Source organism: Cricetulus griseus (assembly GCF_003668045.3).
Source record: "Cricetulus griseus strain 17A/GY chromosome 1 unlocalized genomic scaffold, alternate assembly CriGri-PICRH-1.0 chr1_0, whole genome shotgun sequence".
In the NCBI taxonomy this organism is placed as follows: domain Eukaryota; kingdom Metazoa; phylum Chordata; class Mammalia; order Rodentia; family Cricetidae; genus Cricetulus; species Cricetulus griseus.
In genome coordinates this window covers 53,646,952-53,666,331 of record NW_023276806.1, presented here as the reverse complement: position 1 = coordinate 53,666,331, position 19,380 = coordinate 53,646,952, and the positions used below count along the sequence as shown (strand labels likewise).

Sequence of the window (19,380 nt, the reverse complement as noted above, 5' to 3'; positions counted from 1 at the left end):
TTTTTTTTTGAGACCGGTTTTCTTTGTGTAGTCTTGGCTATCCTGGAGCTCACTCTGTAGACCAGGCTGGCCTTGAACTCACTGAGATCCTCCTGCCTCTGCCTCCTCAGTGCTGGGATTAAAAGCATGTGCCATCACCACCTGGTTGGATCTTTGTGCCATGAACTTCTAGAGATCTTCCCGTCTCTGCCTCTCTCTGCCTCTCTCTGCCTCTCTCTGCCCCTCTCTGCCCCTCTGCCCTTCTGCCCTTCTGCCCCTCCAGCCCTCCAGCCCTCCACCCCTGCCTCCCTGGTGCTTGGATTAAAGATATAAGCTCCCTTGTCAGCCCTGTACTGCCCTGGTTTTTTAACATGTGGGTTCTGGGGATCTGAACTCTAGTCCTCATACTTGTTCAGCAAGTACTTTGTATCCATTGAGCCATTTCCCCATTCCCTAATGAATTGGTAAATATTTAAAAATTTTTAATATTCTATGTATAAATAGCTATTATGTAGGCAAAAGTGCCCTGAGTCTTTTAAGAACTAGAATATAAAGGTTCTGAGATCAAAATAAGACCTTTTTTTTTTTTTTTTTAAGGACAGTAATAAAATGATAATTTACAGTCACTTGGGACAGTGAGAAAGAATATGAGATGACAGATATATTCACCTATAGTTTTAAAATTAGATATATCCATCAGTCTGTCCCTAATAGAATGCAAAAACGAAGTAATTGCTTCTTAGCTGGAGTTACCCTTTTTATAAATAGTTCACCATAGACCTACTGATCTTGTTTTCTTTATGGTTATAACTTTTCCATCACTGTATTTTTCCTAGTGCCAAGTTCAGAGATTAGGCTCAGGGTGATGTATAAACTAACCTCTGTCTCTTCTGTGAGCCACAAACTGCCCTTCTGTCCTAGTCATTAGACTCAAGGGACAGTGAGAAAGACTGCAAGAATGAATGAACACAGATGCATCCTTTGTATGTGGCTTAGTGGTGAAAAAGCATGTACTACATGGTACTAAAGAACGACCCCCAAAACCCATATTTGGGATCCACCCTACGACCTTTAAATGTTATGTTAGTATGTTAGACAAATGCTTAGCTATATACCACAGCTCTAGTAATTCTTTTTGAATGCATATATATGATTTATATTCCTTCTATGAATTGTGTGCTTTTTGTTTTTCTTCAGACTGCTTATCTTTGTTTTTGCAGGAATTCTCAGTTGATTCTGTACAGTTTTTTGTGTCTGTGTGTTAAATATGTAAACTGAAGATTATTCTGAGCCTATGTATTTTGGCATGGTAACCAGCCTCTAACATAGACCCCTTGTTCCTTGTCTCTTAACTTTTTATGGTTTGTGTCCACAGTTTCTCAAGGCTGATCTCTATGACCAAGAGAACACAATTGATAATGACTTCCTAAACAGCATCACCAGCTGGACACCAAGTGTTCAATACCAGAACCTAAGGGGGACATTTCTCATTCAGATCACCACACCAACCAAATAGGCAACAAGTCACCTGCATAAAGCAGAGTGGCCATTTAGTGATGAAGGAAAATGAGGCTTGAATAGAGTGCTCAGGGTGTGTGTGTGTGGGTGGGTGGTGGTGGTGGTGGTGGTGGTGGTGGTGGTGGTGGTGGTGTGGTGGCGGCAGCGGCGGCAGCGGCGGCGGCGGCAATAAGGGAAGAAGAGGAGGGCAGAATTGTGATCAGGTAGGGTTTCAGGGAATGAAAAGGAAACAAAAGAAATAAAAAGAATAGAGCCACTGTGGATGGTGTGATGCCTGTAATCATCATTGCTTTGTTGGTTAGTGACAAGATCAAGTGTTCAACATCATTCCCAAGTACATAGCAAGTTCAAGGACAGTGTGAGCTATATGAGACCTTGTCTCAAAAACCTCCACAGTACCCCAAGAATTTGGTAGTTTTAGCTCAGTGCTTCTAATGAAGTTGTAGTCAGAATCACTAGGCTACAGTTACCTGAAATTGATTAGGCTAGAAGATGCACTACCTCCAAAGTTGCTCACTCATGGCAGACTACTACTTTTCTATATGGGCCCCTTTCAGAGTACTGTAAGAGTATTCTCACAGCACAATAACTTTTCCCCAAGAATCAAAGATCCAAAGTATAAGGGAAATAGTTGTGTGCTTTACATGACCTGGCCTGAGTCACAGCCTAATTTCTTAAAAATAAAAAAATGAAAATGACCTTAAGGTCTACATTAGGTCCTGGCTACCATACCAAAATACATAGACTCAAAATAATAAACAAGGTAAAGTTCTTGAGTGTCTTATTTCTAAGCCAAGCAAGGAAAGTCCTCTACACGTGGGAGGTACATTAAATCTTTCTCAGTTAAGCAAAATATTCCAAATTATTCCAGAAATGTTTTATCTTTTCCTCCTCCTCCTCTTTTTTTTTTTTTTTTTTTTGGTTTGGTTTTGGTTTTTTGACTTGGTTTCTCTGTGTAGCCCAGGCTATCCTGAAACTCACTTTATAGACCAGGCTGGCCTCGAACTCCAAGATCTACCTGCCTCTGCCTCCCAAGTGCTGAGATTAAAGGTGTGTAATCCATTCTTATTAGTAGAGTATTACAAATAATTTAAGTTATTTTTAAATTTTTGTCAATAAAGCTTATAGAAATTAGTTTTCTTTTGTTATATAAGTTCCTTTCATATACTTGATATTGTTTTAAAGCCTAAAACATTTATTGTACCCTCTGATACCACATCCCCATTTTGGATTAGGTGCAAAATATTAAGTAACTGTTGAGTCAGGTTTCAAGTAGTGTGTTTGCAGTGTGGTATGTTATGCAGATTTTTACTTGAAGCATTACAAATGACTGTTGGAATAAAATTTTTGGAGTGCTTTGGCCTGTTACCCTTTTGTGGTTTATTAATAGGTGCTAATATTCAAACTCTACCACAACATTTTTTAGAAACAAGTCTCATATAATAATTCACCCTGTACACTAGTCATTGAAAACATGTACCCATTTTTATATGAATTACAGTAGATATGAAGTAGGGTGCTTAGAATTATTTCACTGTGCTTGTACTTGTAGGTCTGAGGAATCAAAACTAACAAAAGCACTGCATCTTCAGATTCTCAGGATATTAAGTTTTCTGTTTTCCACTCAGTATTACTTTCATGTATTGTGAAGCATATTATAGGCGATGTGTGTAATAAACCTTGAGCCCATTGAAACTTGCTGAAGTGATTAATGATCAAATTATTTAAAAAATGGTATAAGATACTTTTTAACAGTAGATCAGATAAATCATTGAAATATTCAAAAACAGAGGTTAGTTATAGCTGAAATTTGCTGCTTCTGCTCATGATGTTGGCTTGTAGTGATTCTTTTTCTCATATGTGTATTATGTATGATTGATTTTGGTCCAATCAGCTCAGGCTGTTCTTACATATATTCAACATTTCTCTTGTTTGTCCCTCATTTAATATTGTATGCTTAGATTGTCTGAATCGATAATGGCAGGAAAAATTAGTTGTGGACAGCCAGTGAATTATTTGAATACTGCCCTTGAATTCATCTAGACCACTTTGTAAAATAACATGAAATCCAAGCCAGATATGGTATTGCTTGCCTAGCAATTGCAATTTTGAATTTGAAGCTAGCTTGGGTTATAAATTGCAAGTCCCATTGAAAACAAAATAAGGAAATGTAATTTTTTTTTTTTTGAGACAGGGTTTCTCTCTAGCTTTGGAGCCTCTCCAGGCACTCGCTCTATAGAACAGGCTGGCCTCAAACTCACAGAGATCAGTCTGCCTCTGCCTCCCAAGTGCTAGGGATTAAAGGCGTGCGCCACCACTGCCCGGCTGTAAATCATTTTCATGTTACCTAATTGCTTATAAAGATCTTCTCAGAGGTACAGCAAGTTACTTTTCTAGTGCTAATAATCAAACTCAGGACTTACATGTATGTCAGTGAACCATCTCTCCATATTTATTCATTCATTCATTCCCCCTTAAAAAAATGCCAGTTCTCACTGTAAGTTCACGCACTTTAACAAACAAGGCCACTGAGGTAGATTGATAAAAATCATACCTAAATATGGCTCTTCCATGTTGGAGATATCAACCTATAAGATACAGGGAGTAATGAAGAAATCCAGCCTGAGATTGAGAAGTGGGTGTTGGAGCCCGTGGACTGAAGTTGCAGACAATTGTGAGTGGGGATTGAATCCATTTCCCCTCTGAAACAACAGCCAGAGCTCTTACCCACTTAGCCATCTCCAGCCCTTAGTTTGATTTTCCAACTTTGCAGTTTAAGTTAAGAACTTTAAGTAAATTTTTCCCTTTAGAGGTTTTTGTAGCTGTATTGTAATATACTGATATTATTTGTATGTGCGTTTATTCTTATGTGTGTCTGCAGTATGACGTCAGGTCTTTTTCCTCAATTGATTTCTAGACTTTATTTTTTGAGAAAGGGTTTCTTATTGAACCTGATTGAGTTAGGCTGGCTGTCCAGCAAACCCCAGAGATTTTTCTATCTTTGCCATTCCACTGTGCATTACAGTGTGCAGCCATCTTTTTTTTTTTTTAATGATTTCTTTTTTAAGATTTTATTTATTATGTATACAGTCTTCCTCCTGCATGCCAGCAGAGGGACCAGATCTCATCCTAGGTGGTTGTGAGCCATCATGTGGTTGCTGAGAATTGAACTCAGGACCTCTGGAAGAACAGTCAGTGCTCTTAAACTCTGAGCCATCTCTCCAGCCCGCAGCCATCTTTTTATGTAGGTGCTGGACATTGAATTTAGGTTCTCCAGTTTGGTCATAAGCACCTTACCCAGTGAGACTTCTCCCCCGCACTGTAATATGTTATTAACAATAAACATCTTTATTCACAGAAACAAGTGCAGGTATGTTTTCAAATTAATATCTGAGACTTGTAGTCATATTTGGAAAGTCATTGGAATGCCATATATTGGTGTTTACGTCCCAGAATTCACATAACCCTTTAAATTATGATATAGGTGTCTTCGGAATGACACTAAATCTTTGTGTTGGGTATGTAGTAGTATAGGATATTAATATTTGAAAATGTTGTATTTGTGTGTGGTTAAATGGCAGGCAGTTTGTGGGAATCTGTTCTCTCCTTCCCACACATAGGTTCTGGGTATCGAACTCAGGTCATTAGCCTTGACAGATTTCTTTGTCTGCCGAATCATCTCTTGATCCTAGGTATTTTGATTTGCAGTTTCCTGAGAACTAGTAGTTTAGTAACATTTTGTCTGTTCCCCTTTCTTCTTTCCCTCTTGTTTGTTTATTGTTTTGCAATGCTGGGGATTGAATTTAGGATCGCATGTTCTCTACGACTGAGCTACACTTTCTCCAATCTTAGGTACCCAAATTTTTCTTAGTGGATTTTCTGCCCTTTTTTTAGTGCTTCTGTATTCATTTTTTCCAGATATATAGCCTGGTTTGTGACTTGCCTTATACTTGCATTTTATAATTAAAATTATTTTTTGTGGGGCTGGAGAGATGGTTCATTGGTTAAGAATACTAGTTGGTCTTCCAGTGGTCCCAAGTTCAAATCCTAGCAACCACATGGTGGCTTACAACCATCTGTAGTGAGATCTGGTGCCGTCTTCTGGCCTGCAGATATACATGCAGACAGAACACTGTATACATAATAAATAGAGCTTTAAAAAATATTTTTTGTTCATCATGTGTATTTGATGTAAGGAGGTGAAGCATGTGTGTTACAGCACATGAATGGAGGTCACTGATGTTGGTCCTCACCTTTCATATTTATATGGATGCTGGGGATAAAACTCAGGTCATCAGGCTTGTGCAGCAGGTGTAGCACTGAGCTACTTTGCTGTCCCATACTTTCAGTTTTGAAAACTTTTCATTTATGTTAGCTTTTTATTTGTTCAAACATTAAATAAATATACAAAGCTATACAACGAAAAGGTTCCTAACATTTCTTGTCTTTGTGAAGTTTCTGACCCCTGACTCATAGCTTGAGTTAAGTTTGTTTTGACTGTCAGCGTATCCAGGTTATATTCTACTAGGGTGTCAAGTTCAGTGGTGGAAAAGATAGTCTTTTCAGGAAGATAATTGGGAGAGGAGGGGTGAGGAGGACATGAGGGAGCAGGAAGGTTGAGTCAGGGGAACAGTAGAGGAGAGCAACTTAAGAAATACCATAATAGAGGGAAACATGGTAGGTTTAAAGAGAAATCAGGCACTAGGGAAATGTCTGGAGATCTATAAAGATGACACCAGCTAACAATCTAAGCAACAGAGGAGAGGCTACCTTAAGTGCCCTCACCTGATAATGAGATTGATGACTGACTTATATGCCATCCTATAGCTAGTGGAAGTTTCTAGAAGCAGACACCCAGCTAAAAACTGAAATGAAATGGAATCCAGTTGCAGAGAAGGAGGAGTGATGAGCAAAGGGGTCCAAGCCAGGCTGGTGAAACCCACAGAAACAGCTGACCTGAACAAGGGGGTGCTCTTGGTCCCCAGACTGATAGCTGGAAATCCAAGCTGGGAAACCAGCATGGGACTGATCCAGACCCCATGAACTTCGGTGTCAGTGAGGAGACCTTGGAAATCTATGGGGCCTCTTAGATCAGTACTTATCCCTAGCATAGGTATGGACTTTGGGAGCCCATTCCACATAGAGCGATACTCCCTGGGCCAAGACACACAGGGGTGGGCCTAGGCCCTATCCCAAAGGACACGATAGACTCTGATGACACCCTATGGAAGGCCTCACCCTCCCTGGGGATCAGAAAGGGTATGTGATAGGTAGGATTTTAGTTGGGGGGGTGGCAGGGGAGGAGGGGAGGGAGAGGGAACAGGGATTGACATGTAAAACAATCTTGTTTCTAATTCAAATAAAAATTTGGAAAAGAAAAAGAGTAAAACAAACTATAAAAAAGATAATATTGGGAAACTGGATTTTCAAGGACACACCATATGTAGAAGTGAATCCAGATGGATAAACAGCCTAAGTATAAATGCTAAAATAATAAAACTCTTTGAAGTGATAAATAGTAGTAAGTCTTCGTGATCTTGGGTTTGATAGTGGATTTTCATATATGACACAAAGTGTGAGCAGCTAAGGACAGAAGTAGGTAAACTGGACTTTATCAAAAAACCTGTACTTAAAAAGGATATTATTAAGCAGGGCAGTGATGGTGCACGCCTTTAATCTCAGCACCTGGGAGGCAGAGACAGGGATCTCTGTGAGTTTGAGGCCATCCCAGTCTACAAAGTGAGTTCCAGGATATCCAGGGCTACGCAGAGAAACCCTGAAGAAAGAAAGAAAGAAAAAGGGCATTATAAGAATGTATAGAATATTAGTGAGGTACCTTAGCAGATGGGGGCTCTTGCTGCCAAGCTTGTTGACTCAGTTTGATTCCCTGGGACCTGCTTTGTGGAAGAAGAGAACTTACACCCATAAGTTGTCCTCTTACAAATACACACACAAACTAAATGGCTATATTTTAGAATGAAAACCTATAGAATATAAGACAATATTTTAAAAGTAATATATTAGACAATGGGTATAGTATGCAGAAAGTCATAGCTAATAAACACATGTAAAGATGTTCAGAATACTGATACTTAGAGAAATATAGTCATGGGCTGAAGATGCAGCTCAGTGGTAATGCACATGAAACATAAGGCTGTGCGTATGATTGGGGGGTATCAACAAAACCATAGTGAGATACTACTTCACACCTAGTAGGATGTCTATAATAAGAAACAAACAGGAAGTGTTGGTCAGAATGAGGGGAAATTAGATCATTTGTACATTGTTGGTGGAACATAAAATGGTGCTGCCACTGGGATATCTGTTGAACTCAGGGCCTTGCACATAAAAAGCAAATGCTTGGCCAGCGAGCTATACTCAGTTTCAGGATTCTCTATTTTAAAATAAACCAGTGAAATGTGCTTGTAAATCCATTGTCAATGATTATATTGCTTTGGGCAGAGTTTACTTACTCAAGTATTTTCAGAGGAGGTTGAGCTAGGGCAGGCTACTGCCCCCCCCCCCCCCCGGTTTTTCTGTGTAATAGCTCAAGCTGTTCTGTGCCAGGTCCTCTGGCAGTCAGGGCTGCAGGAAGAGCTGTTCTGAGGGGCTAAGCCGGATGGTAAATGTTGACAACCCAGATCCTGCCTCCTAGTTTGATTCTTAGAGAGAACCACAGGAGAGAATCACACTGAGTCATGGAGACCTGTCGAAGCAGAGTCTCTCTCTATTGTAACTGGCATGCCCTTATAGGGTTGAGAAAGTGGCAGGATGGGGGTGAGCTGTAAGGGCCAATAATATTCCACCACGTTAGCAGCAGCTGGGCAGAGACAGTTTTGCTGAGACAGGTCTACAAACTAGCCAGGCTCAGGAAGTTCTACTAGGCCTTGCGTCTCGGCCTTTTTAGGGGCCAACAGTCCTGGATCTCACTTTATGGACCAGACTGACCTCAAACTCACGGAGATCTACCAACCTCTGCCTCTGAGTGGTGGGATAAAAGGTGTGTACCACCACCACCCAGCTAAGATTTCACTGTTTTAAAAACAGCTCTCAAGTGGGAAGTTGAAGTGCACTCTTGTCTGTCTGTCTGTCTGTCTGTCTCTCTCTTTCTCACCTGTCTATCTGAATGCTCTATTTACATGTATACCTACATGCCAAAAGAGGGCATCAGATCCCACTGTAGATGACTGTGAGCCAACCCATGGTTGCTGGGAATTGACCTCTAGAAGAGCAGCTGGTGCTCTTAACCACTGAGCCATCTCTCCAGCCTGTAGTAGTAGAGGCTTTGTTCAGGCAAGAAGACTAATAGGTAATATCCTACATAATGTGAGTTGTCAATGCAAACAAAGCCATTCTAAATGGAAACACTTCACTGAAGACTGTTTGATCGAATATAGCCACTCTCAAATATCTTTTTTTTGGAGGGGGCTTTCAGTTGTAGCACATTGGAAGGGGGCATGCCTTACTGGCCACAAGGCCCTGGGTGTTCAATCCTCAGCACTGTACAAACAAACCTTAATTGGAGGCTAAAGATAAGGCTTGGAGGTTGTGAGCCACCATGTTGACACCAGGAACTGACCCCAGGTCCTCTGCAGGAATTTCCTGCAGAGCCATCTCCAGCACACTACCTTGTTTTTAAAGGGTTTTCTGGGTCACATGACTTTTTTTCACTGCAAATTCTTTATGTGTGTGCATGTGCACATTGGTTCTTGCAGGCCCCACTGCATGCGTATGAAGGTCAGAGGACAAGGACAGGACAACCATGGATATCTGTCCCTGGTCTTCCACCTTTTTTTTTTTTTTTTTTTTTTTTTTTTTGGTGACAAGAGTCTCTGTTTTGTCATTGAATGAATATGCAAGCCTAGCTGGCTTACACATTTGCAGGGATTCTTTGGTCTTTGCCTTCCATCTCGCTGTAGTAGCACTGTGAATATTACACACTTGGTTTTATTTGTGTTCTGGGGATTTGATAATGGTCTCACATTTGGGCAGCAAGTACAATACCCATTGAGCCATCTCCGCCACCTGGGCAGATTCTTTGAGACTCTGCCCTGAAGTGCTAGATAGACACAGTGGCTTAGTTCTTCGAATGATGTGAGCAAGATGTTGAGAAGAGGGGAGCCATAGCTATTGATTTCATTGGATTGACTTTCCTGGAATGAATTCTTTGTCCTATAAGAGAGCTGTCTCATTATCTTTTGGTCTGCCATGCTTGGAACAGAATCTTTGCACTGGGAGTTGGGGTTGGGGAAAGAAGGAAGCTTTAGATCTCTGACTACATACACTTGTCTTGGCTTTGGATTTGAAATCAAACATGTGGGATAAGAAATGTTTGTGGCTGTTCCTTCTTGTGGGGGGGTAATAAAGTTCTTAACCAAACCCACAAAAATGTCTTTTTGGTTGTGTTCATCTAGAATGTTGCTTTAATTATTCTGATAGTAGGAGAGGTTGGGGAGTAGGTTCACGTGTCACAGACTTTAGTTTTTTTTTTTTTAATTTATTTTTTACATTCCATTTTTTACATCCCTCCTTCCTCCCCCCATCTGCTCCTTAGAGAGGGTGAGGCCTCCCCTAGGAAGTCTACTAAGTCTGTCCCATCATCTTGTTGAAGCAGGACCAAGGCCCCCGCCTCCCCCCACACCTGTGAGCAAGGTATCTCTTGATATAGAATGGGCTCCACTAAGTCAGTTTGTACATTAGAGTTAGATCTTGGACTCACTGCCAGTGGCCTCATATATTGTCTCAGCCACACCATTGTCACCTAAATTAAGAGATTCTAGTTCGGTCTTGTGCAGGTTTCCCCTTTATCAGACTGGAGTCAGTGATCTCTAACTAGCGCAGGTCAGCTGATTCTGTGGGTTTCCCATAATGGTCTTGACTCCTTTGCTCGTATTATTACTCCTCCTTCACTTTGATTGTACTCCAGGAGCTTGGCCCAATGATTAGTTGTGGATTTCTGCATCTGCTTCCACCTGTTTCTGGAAAGAGGGTTCAAGCTTCTCTGGGCTAGGTATCATTTGCTTTATGCCTGGTATCCACTTAGGAGTGAGTACATACTATATTTGTCTTTCTGGGTCTGGGTTACCTCACTCAGAATTTTTTTTTTTTCTAGTTCTGTCCATTTGCTGCAAATTTTAGGATGTCATTGTTTCTTACCGCTGAGTAGTACTCCATTGTGGAAATGTACCATGTTTTCTTTATCCATTCTTCAATTGAGGGGCATCTAGGCTGTTTCCAAGATCTGGCTATTACAAGTAATGTTGTTGTGAACATAGTTGAGCAAATGTCCTTGTGGTGTGAATGTGCTTCCTTTGAGTGTATGCCCAAAAGTGGTATTGCAGGGTCTTGAGGTAGGTTGATCCCTAATTTTCTGAGAAATTTCCATACTGGTTTCCACAGCGGCCGTACAAGAGTTTGCACTCCCACCAGCATTGGAGGAGTGTTCCCCTTACTCCACATCCTCTCCAGCATAAGCTATCATTGGTGTTTTTGATCTTAGCCATTCTGATCAGTGTAAGATGGAATCTCAGAGTTGTTTTGATTTGCGTTTCCCTGATGACTAAAGATCTTGAGCATTTCTTTAAGTGTCTTTCTGCCATTTGAGATTGTTCTGTTGAGAATTCTATTTAGATCTGTACCCCATTTTTAATTGGATTATTTGGTAGTTTGATGGCTAGTTTCTCGAGTTCTTTGTGTATTTTGGAATCAGTCCTCTGTCAGATGTGGTTGATGAAGATCTTTTCCCATTCTGTAGGGAGCTGTTTTGTCTTGTTGACTGTTCTTTGCTTTTCAGAGCTTCTCAGTTTCAGGAGGTCCATTTATTAATTGTTGCTTTCAGTATCTGTGGTACTGGTGTTCTATTTAGGAAGTGGTCTCCTGTGCCTATGTGTTCAAGGGTATTTCCTACTTTCTCTTCTATGAGGTTTAGTGTGGCTGGATTTACATTGAGGTCTTTGATCCTCCCCTCCCCTTCTCTTCCCCTTCTCTCCTCTCCCCTTCCCTCCCCATTTTTTGGAGACAAGGTTTCTCTGTAGCTTTGGAGCCTATCCTGGAACTCGCCTCTAGACCAGGCTGGCCTGAAACTCACAGATGTCTGCCTGCCAAGTGCTGGGACTAAAGACATGTGCAACCACTGCCAGGCAGATTTTTATTTCTTTTTCTCCACTTTTGAATAGGAGTACACATGCATAGGATGTCCAAGGTTGATGTCAGAAATCCTCGATGGCTCTTCCATCTTATTCACTGAGGCAGGGTCTCTTAGTCAAACCCAGAATTTACTAGTCTTGCTAGCCAGCTTGCTCTGGGGATCCCTTGTCTCCTTCAGAGACTGGTATTACAGACTGCTTTAGGTGTCCACCTCGTGACCTCACATTTACACAGGTTCAGGGGATTTGAACTTCAGTTCTCACACTATAGGGGAAGCACTTCAATAATTGAACTGTCTCTCCAGCCCATCTATATAATTTTATTTACTTTTTAATTTCTTCTGTTCTGGAACTCTCTCTGTAGAGCAGGCTAGCCGCGAACTCAGAGATCTGAGTGCTGGGAATAAAGATGTGCACCGCCAGCAACCACTCTGGCCCTTTGATACAATTGGATTTGGATTTTCCTGATGGTTAGGGATGCTGAAAAATTTATTTTAAGTATATTGTAAGCCATTTTTGCTTTTTGAGAGCTGTCTGTTCAATGCATTTGCTTATTGGTGTGATTTTGTTTTGAGTATTTAATTTTCTGAGTTCTTTATATACTCTAGTATTTTTAAAATGCTTACATTTAGTATAAATGTGGGTTCAGTGGGTCAAATTTGGTCTGGTTTGCACAAGTGCCTTTACCAGCTGAGCTGTCTTGTAGAATTTAATTTATATGGATGAATAATGTTTCTGCTGTGTTTGTGTGTGCATGATATGTGTTTATGTGTGTTTACCACATTTAAAATAATCTATTCACCTATTGATGGACACCTTGTTTTATTCCCTATGTTGGTTACCACTGCTACAGTAAACAAGGGGAGTTTTCAGGTATTTCTAGAGCATGCTGATTTCGTTCCCTTTGACTATATACCCAATAATGGGATATCTGAATTATAAGGAACTGTTATTTTAGTTTTTGAGAACCTCCATACTGCCTTGTATAATTGCTGTGCTAATCTCTTTTGCTTCCCCAACAGCATTTATATTCTATTGTCTTTTTGATAATAGCCATTCCAATTGGAGTAAGAACATACTCATTGTAGGGGTATTAGTTTGCATTTCTTTGTTATTAGTGATGTAAATTTTTCATAACATTGTGTGTGATGAATGTGCGCGTGCATGTTCATACTCGCGCATGTGTACAAATGTGTACACATGGGGATTGATATCAGGCCTTTGGGCTTGCAGCAAGTATTTTTACATTCTGAGCCATCTTGCCCATCCTTGAGCAGTTTTTATATATTTGCTGATCAGATATGTCTTGAAATATCCAGATCACTTTTCCATTTCATTTATTGTGGTGGGTGGGGACTGATTACACACTAGGCTGTTGTTGCTCTGTTTCTGACCTTCATCCTTATCTGTTCTCCCATTATTAGTTTGGATTATAACTATTACTGGTGTTTGCTGTTGTTTTACATATATTCTGAGTATTAATTCCTACTCAAATGACTAATTTGCAAATATTTTCCCACCCTGAAGATTTGTTTACTTTGTTTCCTTAATTATATAGTTTCATTTTTCTGTTTTTGTTACCTTTGCTTTTGAATCTTCTATAGTTATGTTTTGTAATTTGACCTTCTTGAATAATTTTACTTCTGTTGCTTTTCTATTTTAGTATCTTCCAGGTTTTAAAATGTATAAATCATTTATTTCATTCTTGCAGAGATATTTCCCTTTAATTCAATTTTTCTGAGAGTTCTTAACTGTGCTGCTGCTGCCACCATTGTAGTTTCCCCCGCCAGTTTCAATTTTAAAACAGGTTCTCTTCCTTCTGCCTCCTCTTCCAGTGCGTGCGCGCTCTCTCTCTCTCTCTCTCTCTCTCTCTCTCTCTCTCTCTCTCTCTCTCTCTCTCTCCCCTTAGATTTTCTTTTCTTTTGTTTTTTTGTTTTTTTCCATTAGCTATGCCTCAGTAGGAATTTCCCAGCCTGTGCAGATGGTTCAGCTTGGTTTCCTTCAAGTTACCGAATCTCCTTAAATGGGTTATACTTGTTTGCTTATTCATGAGTGTGACTCCCTTTACAGGATCAAGTTGGTGCATGACTTTGTCGTTATTGGTCAGTGGTGAGCCAGCAGACCATGATAGACATGATACCCTTTGTTTCAGTTACCCTATACTGACTGTATTTTCAAATTAAATGTTGTATCCCAAGAATAACAGATCCTCACTGTTCTTGGTTGGCTAGTACAAATGGGGTTGGAATAGTCCTCTTTTTTTTTTTTTTTAAGTTTATTTGTATTTCATGTACACTGGTGTTTTGTCTGCATGTATGTGTGAATGAGGGTATCAGATCCCTGGAACAGAAGTCACAGACAGTTGTGAGCTGCCATGCATGGGTGCTGGGAATTGAAGCTAGGTCCTCTAGAAAAGCAGCCAGTGCTTGCTTGCTTGCTATCTATCTATCTATCTATCTATCTATCTATCTATCTATCTATCTATCATGTATACAGTGTTCTGTCTACATGTATCCCTGCAGGCCAGAAGAGGGCACCAGATCTCATTTCAGATGGTTGTGAACCACCATGTGGTTGCTGGGAATTGAACTCACGACCTCTGGAAGAGCAGGCAGTTCTCTTAACCCCTGAGCCATCTCTCCAGCCCCCTCTTGATCTTTTCATAACTAACTGAGTCTCAGTACAGAATTCAGATGACCTAAAGCAGTCAGTGCGTAAGCAGATGCATTGGATCCTGGAGACCATAGGCTCCCCAGTCTTCATGGCTACAGCTCCACAGTTCCTTGGGTCTGTACAGTTTAATACCTCTTTCCTGCATAAAGAGGAAAAAATCTAGTTGTATGTAAGTTTACATATGCAAGCATCTGTGTATGCCTGCAGACAAAAGCCATGTGTCCTATGAATGTATCTTTAGACTCAGAATTGCCATACTTTGGAATTGAATATTTTAAGAGCTATCTTGACATTTCTTGTTATGAGGTAACAATTACACAGTAAACTATGTGAAGGACTATATAGTATATGTTTCTGTGGAAATATAAAATCATTTTAAAGATAGACATTAACATTTTCTTACATATATAATGTATTTCAATGGAATTTTCTCCTTTATACTTATACCCTCTTCCACTGAACACTACACCAAATCCTCCTCCTACTTAAAAGTCATTCTCAGGTTAGTAGCTGAAATATTTTACTGTTGATTTTGTTTGATTTTGCTTTTGAATTGAGATAGAATCCTACTCTGTAATTGAGGGTTGCCTTAAACCCACAGCAGTCTTCCTGCCTCACTCTCCCAAAATACTAGAATTAAGACTTTATTTTACTTAAATATTTAAAAAAATGTATTTGTTTAGTGCATGTGTATATGCATTTGAGTATGTGCATATCATGGCATTCTTTAAAAATTTTGTTTTATTATTTTATGTGTATGGCTGTTTTTCTTGTATGTATGTATCTGTGCCACATGTGTGCCTAGTGCCCATGGAGACCTGAAGAGGGCATTGGATTCTCTCGAACCAAAGTTTCAGACAGTTGTGACCACCGTATAGGTGCTGGGAATTGAGCCTGGGTTCTTTGAAAGAGCAGCCAGTTCTCTTAACTACTGAGCTATCTTGCCCATCATACCATGGCATTCTTGAGGTCAGGATAAGTTGTAGGAGTCAGTTTTCTCTCTCCAACTTGTGAATTCTGGTGTTTGGAATGATGCTTTTGGGTCTTCAAGACATGGCTTCTCTGTGTAATAGTCCTGGCTGTCCTAGAACTTGCTTTGTAGACCAGGCTGGCCTTGAACTCACAGAGATCTGCCTGCCTTTAACTCTTGAGCACTGGTTTTAAAGGTGTGAACCACCACTGCCTGACTTGGAATAATGTTTTGTTAGCCCTGTTTTACTTTTTAAACTTGCATTAAAAAAAACATAGTTAACAAGCTATAATTATCTTAATTATATGTATCACTGTTTGAAAAGTATGTTTTTTATATAGGCTTCTGCCATTTTGAAAAACCTTGTAGTGCATTTTAAATGATGCTGAATATTGTATTGCTATATTGATTCATTTTTTTTCTGGTTACATAAGATTTAAGAATTTCAGTTTGTAGTTGTATAGATTCTTGAGAAAATATGAAGCACTTGGAAGACAGAGGCAGGCAGATCTTGAGGCTAGCCTGGTCTACAAAGTGAGTTCCGCAACAGCCAGGGCTACACACAGAGAAACCCTGTCTCGAAAAAACAACCCTCTCCCAACACAATATGTGAAACTAAGTATATCAGTAATGTAATATCTAAATATATTTCATTATGCTTGATATCAGAATTGGGTTTAATATGAATGTGTGCACATATGTCACCATATAACTAATTTCAATAAATATTTTCATGCATAGTGCCAAAACTGATTTGTAGGAGCTTGCTTGTAGGACATTTATTTGCATAATCTAAACATATGTTGATATATGGTATTACTTTAGGGATAAGCCAGTTCATAAATTATTTTCTGCATCACACCTCTAATTTTCTTTTATTTAGATTTATTTTATGTGTAAGAGTGTCTGCATATATGTCTGTGTACCATGTGCATACAGTGCCCTCAGAGGCTAGAAGAGGATATCAGAGCTTATGAAACTAGAATTTCGGATGGTTGGATGCTCAGAATTGAACCTGGGTCCTCTGGAAGAGCAGCCAGTGGTCTTTAACCACTGAGCCATCTCTCCAGCCCCCATCCAATTTCACCTGTATTAAGTAATTTTTTTTTTTTTAATTTGGCTTCTCTTGGCCATTCTATCCCTTTACTTTTTTTGCCAATTGTTTTGTCATAGTTTTCAACACTTCTCATCTCCAGCTCTCCATATGATTGTTAAAATCTGTCTGCTGTTATCTCCATCTTCTGTTATTTTGCCCAGCAGGCAGTTAAACACAGGGCTTACAAGCATAGCGAACAATAGTCCCAGCCCTTCCCTGGATTATTTAATTCAGTCTTCCTACAATTAAATGTACAGGTTTCTTTCTTTGCCTGGACTGGCCTCTCACTTTAGCAATTAGGGGCCACATGTGTTAATTTTGTCAACTACTTATTCAACTGGAAATACACACACACACACACACACACACACACACACACACACACACACACACATAATCTTTACATACTTTTTGAAGAAGAGGCTTGTGTATATAATTGGAAGATGTGAATGACTACTCAAAGATATCAGAAGGAAAATCTAGGGTTGAATAAAAAGGTAGTAAGGTAATACAAAGAACTGCTGGTCAAGTATAATACATATTTAAAAGTAAATTGCTTCAGTGATGAGAAGCTAATTATAAATGATTAACAGGAAGTAGTTTAAGTTATGTTTATATAATACAGTATGAAAATGATGGAGAGCTGCTTTTTGTATCTCAGAACTCCTTTTCTTCTCTTAGATGTATAAATCCTGACATATTAAAGGGTACTCTGTCTAAGCTGGGGCTCTAACTTAAGTCCTTATGCATGCTAGGTAAGCTGCTGAGCTGCATCCTTGCAAGCCCAAGTTCTGTCATTTGCTTCTTAAGTAATCAAAGTTGCTTAGGTTTGACTTGCTTACATCTTGGTGGTTCAGTTGAGAAGGTAGTTGAACAGTATTTACTTAAAACATACTTGTTACATTTGAGTAAAACACTTCCTTCATTTTGAATAATTGTGTAATTTTCCTTTAAAATTAACCACTTAGAAATTCAAAAACATCTAAAGTTCCTAATTTATCCTTTAACCTATAGATACTGTATCAGCATCATGAAGTCATTTATTTATGGTTTTGTGTGAACATCATGTGGTTCCTTTCAGGAGCTGCATTTTTTTTTTTTTTTTTTTAAGAAAGGTGTGTGTGAGAACATGTGTGCACAAGAAAAAAAGTATTAATCTGTTGAGATGGGGGAAGACAAAAAGATAATAACTAGATCCTGAAACAAGAGACCACTGCTGTTTTCTACAGAAATTTTTTAGCATGGAGATAACAGCAGACAGATGTTAAGAGAATGGTGGTTTTTCCTTGACACCTAGTACTCACCAGGTAGGCAGGCCAAGCTGCTAGCCAGCCATCCCCAGGGATTCTTCCTCTCTACCTCCCCACCAAACTACCACCAGGCCTGGCTTTTTGACTATGTGTTGGGGATCAGGTTCTCAAGCATGCATTTTACTAGCCCATGCAAGTCATTTAAGTCCTTTTGATTCTGCTGCATTTTTCTGTATTTTTTTTTTAAACATTATTTAAAGTGTGGGTGTTTTGTCTGTGCAACACATGCATGATGTGCCTGCAGAGGCCAGAACAGGGAATCAAATTACCTGAAACTGGAATTATAGGTGGTTGTAAAATGCCCCGTGGGTGAGTTTAATTTATCTTTAAACATTTTACTTTTTAAACTCTGAGCGTATGTCTGTGGGTATGTGTAAGTGTGTGCAGGTACCTGAGGAGACCAAAGGCATCAGACTTCCCAGAACTAGTTACATCTGCCTCACTCTTATAGGGTCCCTCTGAAAAATTCAGAAGTAATTTAGATCTCAGGCATCTTGATGACATCTTCCTCCCCTGACCTCCTTTTGATACAGGGTCTTTGTACACAGTCCTGGCTGTCCTGGAACTCACTCTGCAGACCAGACTGGCCTTGAACTCTCTTTTTTTTTTTAAATAATTTACTTAACCTTTATTTTATGTGCATTGGGGTAAAGATATCAGATCCTGGAACTAGAGTAATAGACAGTTGTGAGCTACCATGTGGGTGCTGGGAATTGAACCTGGGTCCTCTGGAAGAGCAGTCAGTGCTATTAACCGCTGAGCCATCTCTTTAGCCCCTGGCCTTGAACTCTTAAGAGATCCTCCTGCCCCTGCCTCTGCCTCTGCCTCTGTCTCCCTAGTGCAGGGATTAAAGGTATGTGCCACCACCACTTGGCTCAGAATTTCCTTCTTTCCATTTTGAAGAACATTATTCAGTATTAACGCGCCCTCCCCCTCTTATTTTTAGTTGGTGTAATACGGTGTCCAGTTTGTCGTCAAGAATGCAGACAGATAGATCTTGTGGATAATTATTTTGTGAAAGACACATCTGAAGCTCCTAGCAGTTCTGATGAGAAGTCAGAGCAGGTATGTACCTCATTTTTTTTTCTGAATATTTTCCTTGTTACCAAAATGTAAATTATAAGAAAAATATTTGATTAAGTCATTTAGGCACTTAGGCTATATTTCCGGTTTGGAATAAATGATAACTCTTCCACACCCTTAGACTTGGTAAAGTAAAATAGCTATTAAGATTTTACATAGACTTTTATGTTTTGAGTATTAGAATTTTACCTATCTAAATGATTTATTGATAAAGGAATTTTGTTGAAGATAAATGGATAACAAGATGGTTTTGTTTTTTATATAATGAATTAGTATCTTTGAGAGCAAGAGCAAGTTACAAAGTTTTCACTTCTTTATTTTGTGGCTCTATATTTGATAAATGTAATGTAGATTAGTGCTTATTTCTCTTTTAGGTTTGCACTAGTTGTGAAGACAATGCAAGTGCAGTTGGTTTTTGTGTAGAATGTGGAGAGTGGCTATGTAAGACATGTATTGAAGCACATCAAAGAGTAAAATTCACTAAAGATCATCTAATCAGGAAAAAAGAAGATGTCTCAGGTATGATACATATATTTGCTGCTTAAAAAAAAGTGTGTGTGTGTGTGTGTGTGTGTGTGTGTGTGTGTGTGTGTGTGTGTGTGTACA

At 39.5% G+C, this 19,380-nt stretch overlaps 1 protein-coding gene across 2 annotated transcripts in view; it reads left to right on the top strand.

Moving 5' to 3' along the window:
- Trim33 (tripartite motif containing 33) overlaps positions 1-19,380 on the top strand; it is an 80,346-nt gene that overhangs the window by 8,168 nt on the left and 52,798 nt on the right. For both annotated transcript variants that reach the window (XM_027393833.2, XM_027393832.2), the window contains exons 2-3: positions 18,638-18,756; positions 19,149-19,293. In XM_027393833.2, the coding sequence (XP_027249634.1) occupies positions 18,638-18,756; positions 19,149-19,293 (264 nt within the window). The remainder of the gene's footprint in view (positions 1-18,637; positions 18,757-19,148; positions 19,294-19,380) is intronic.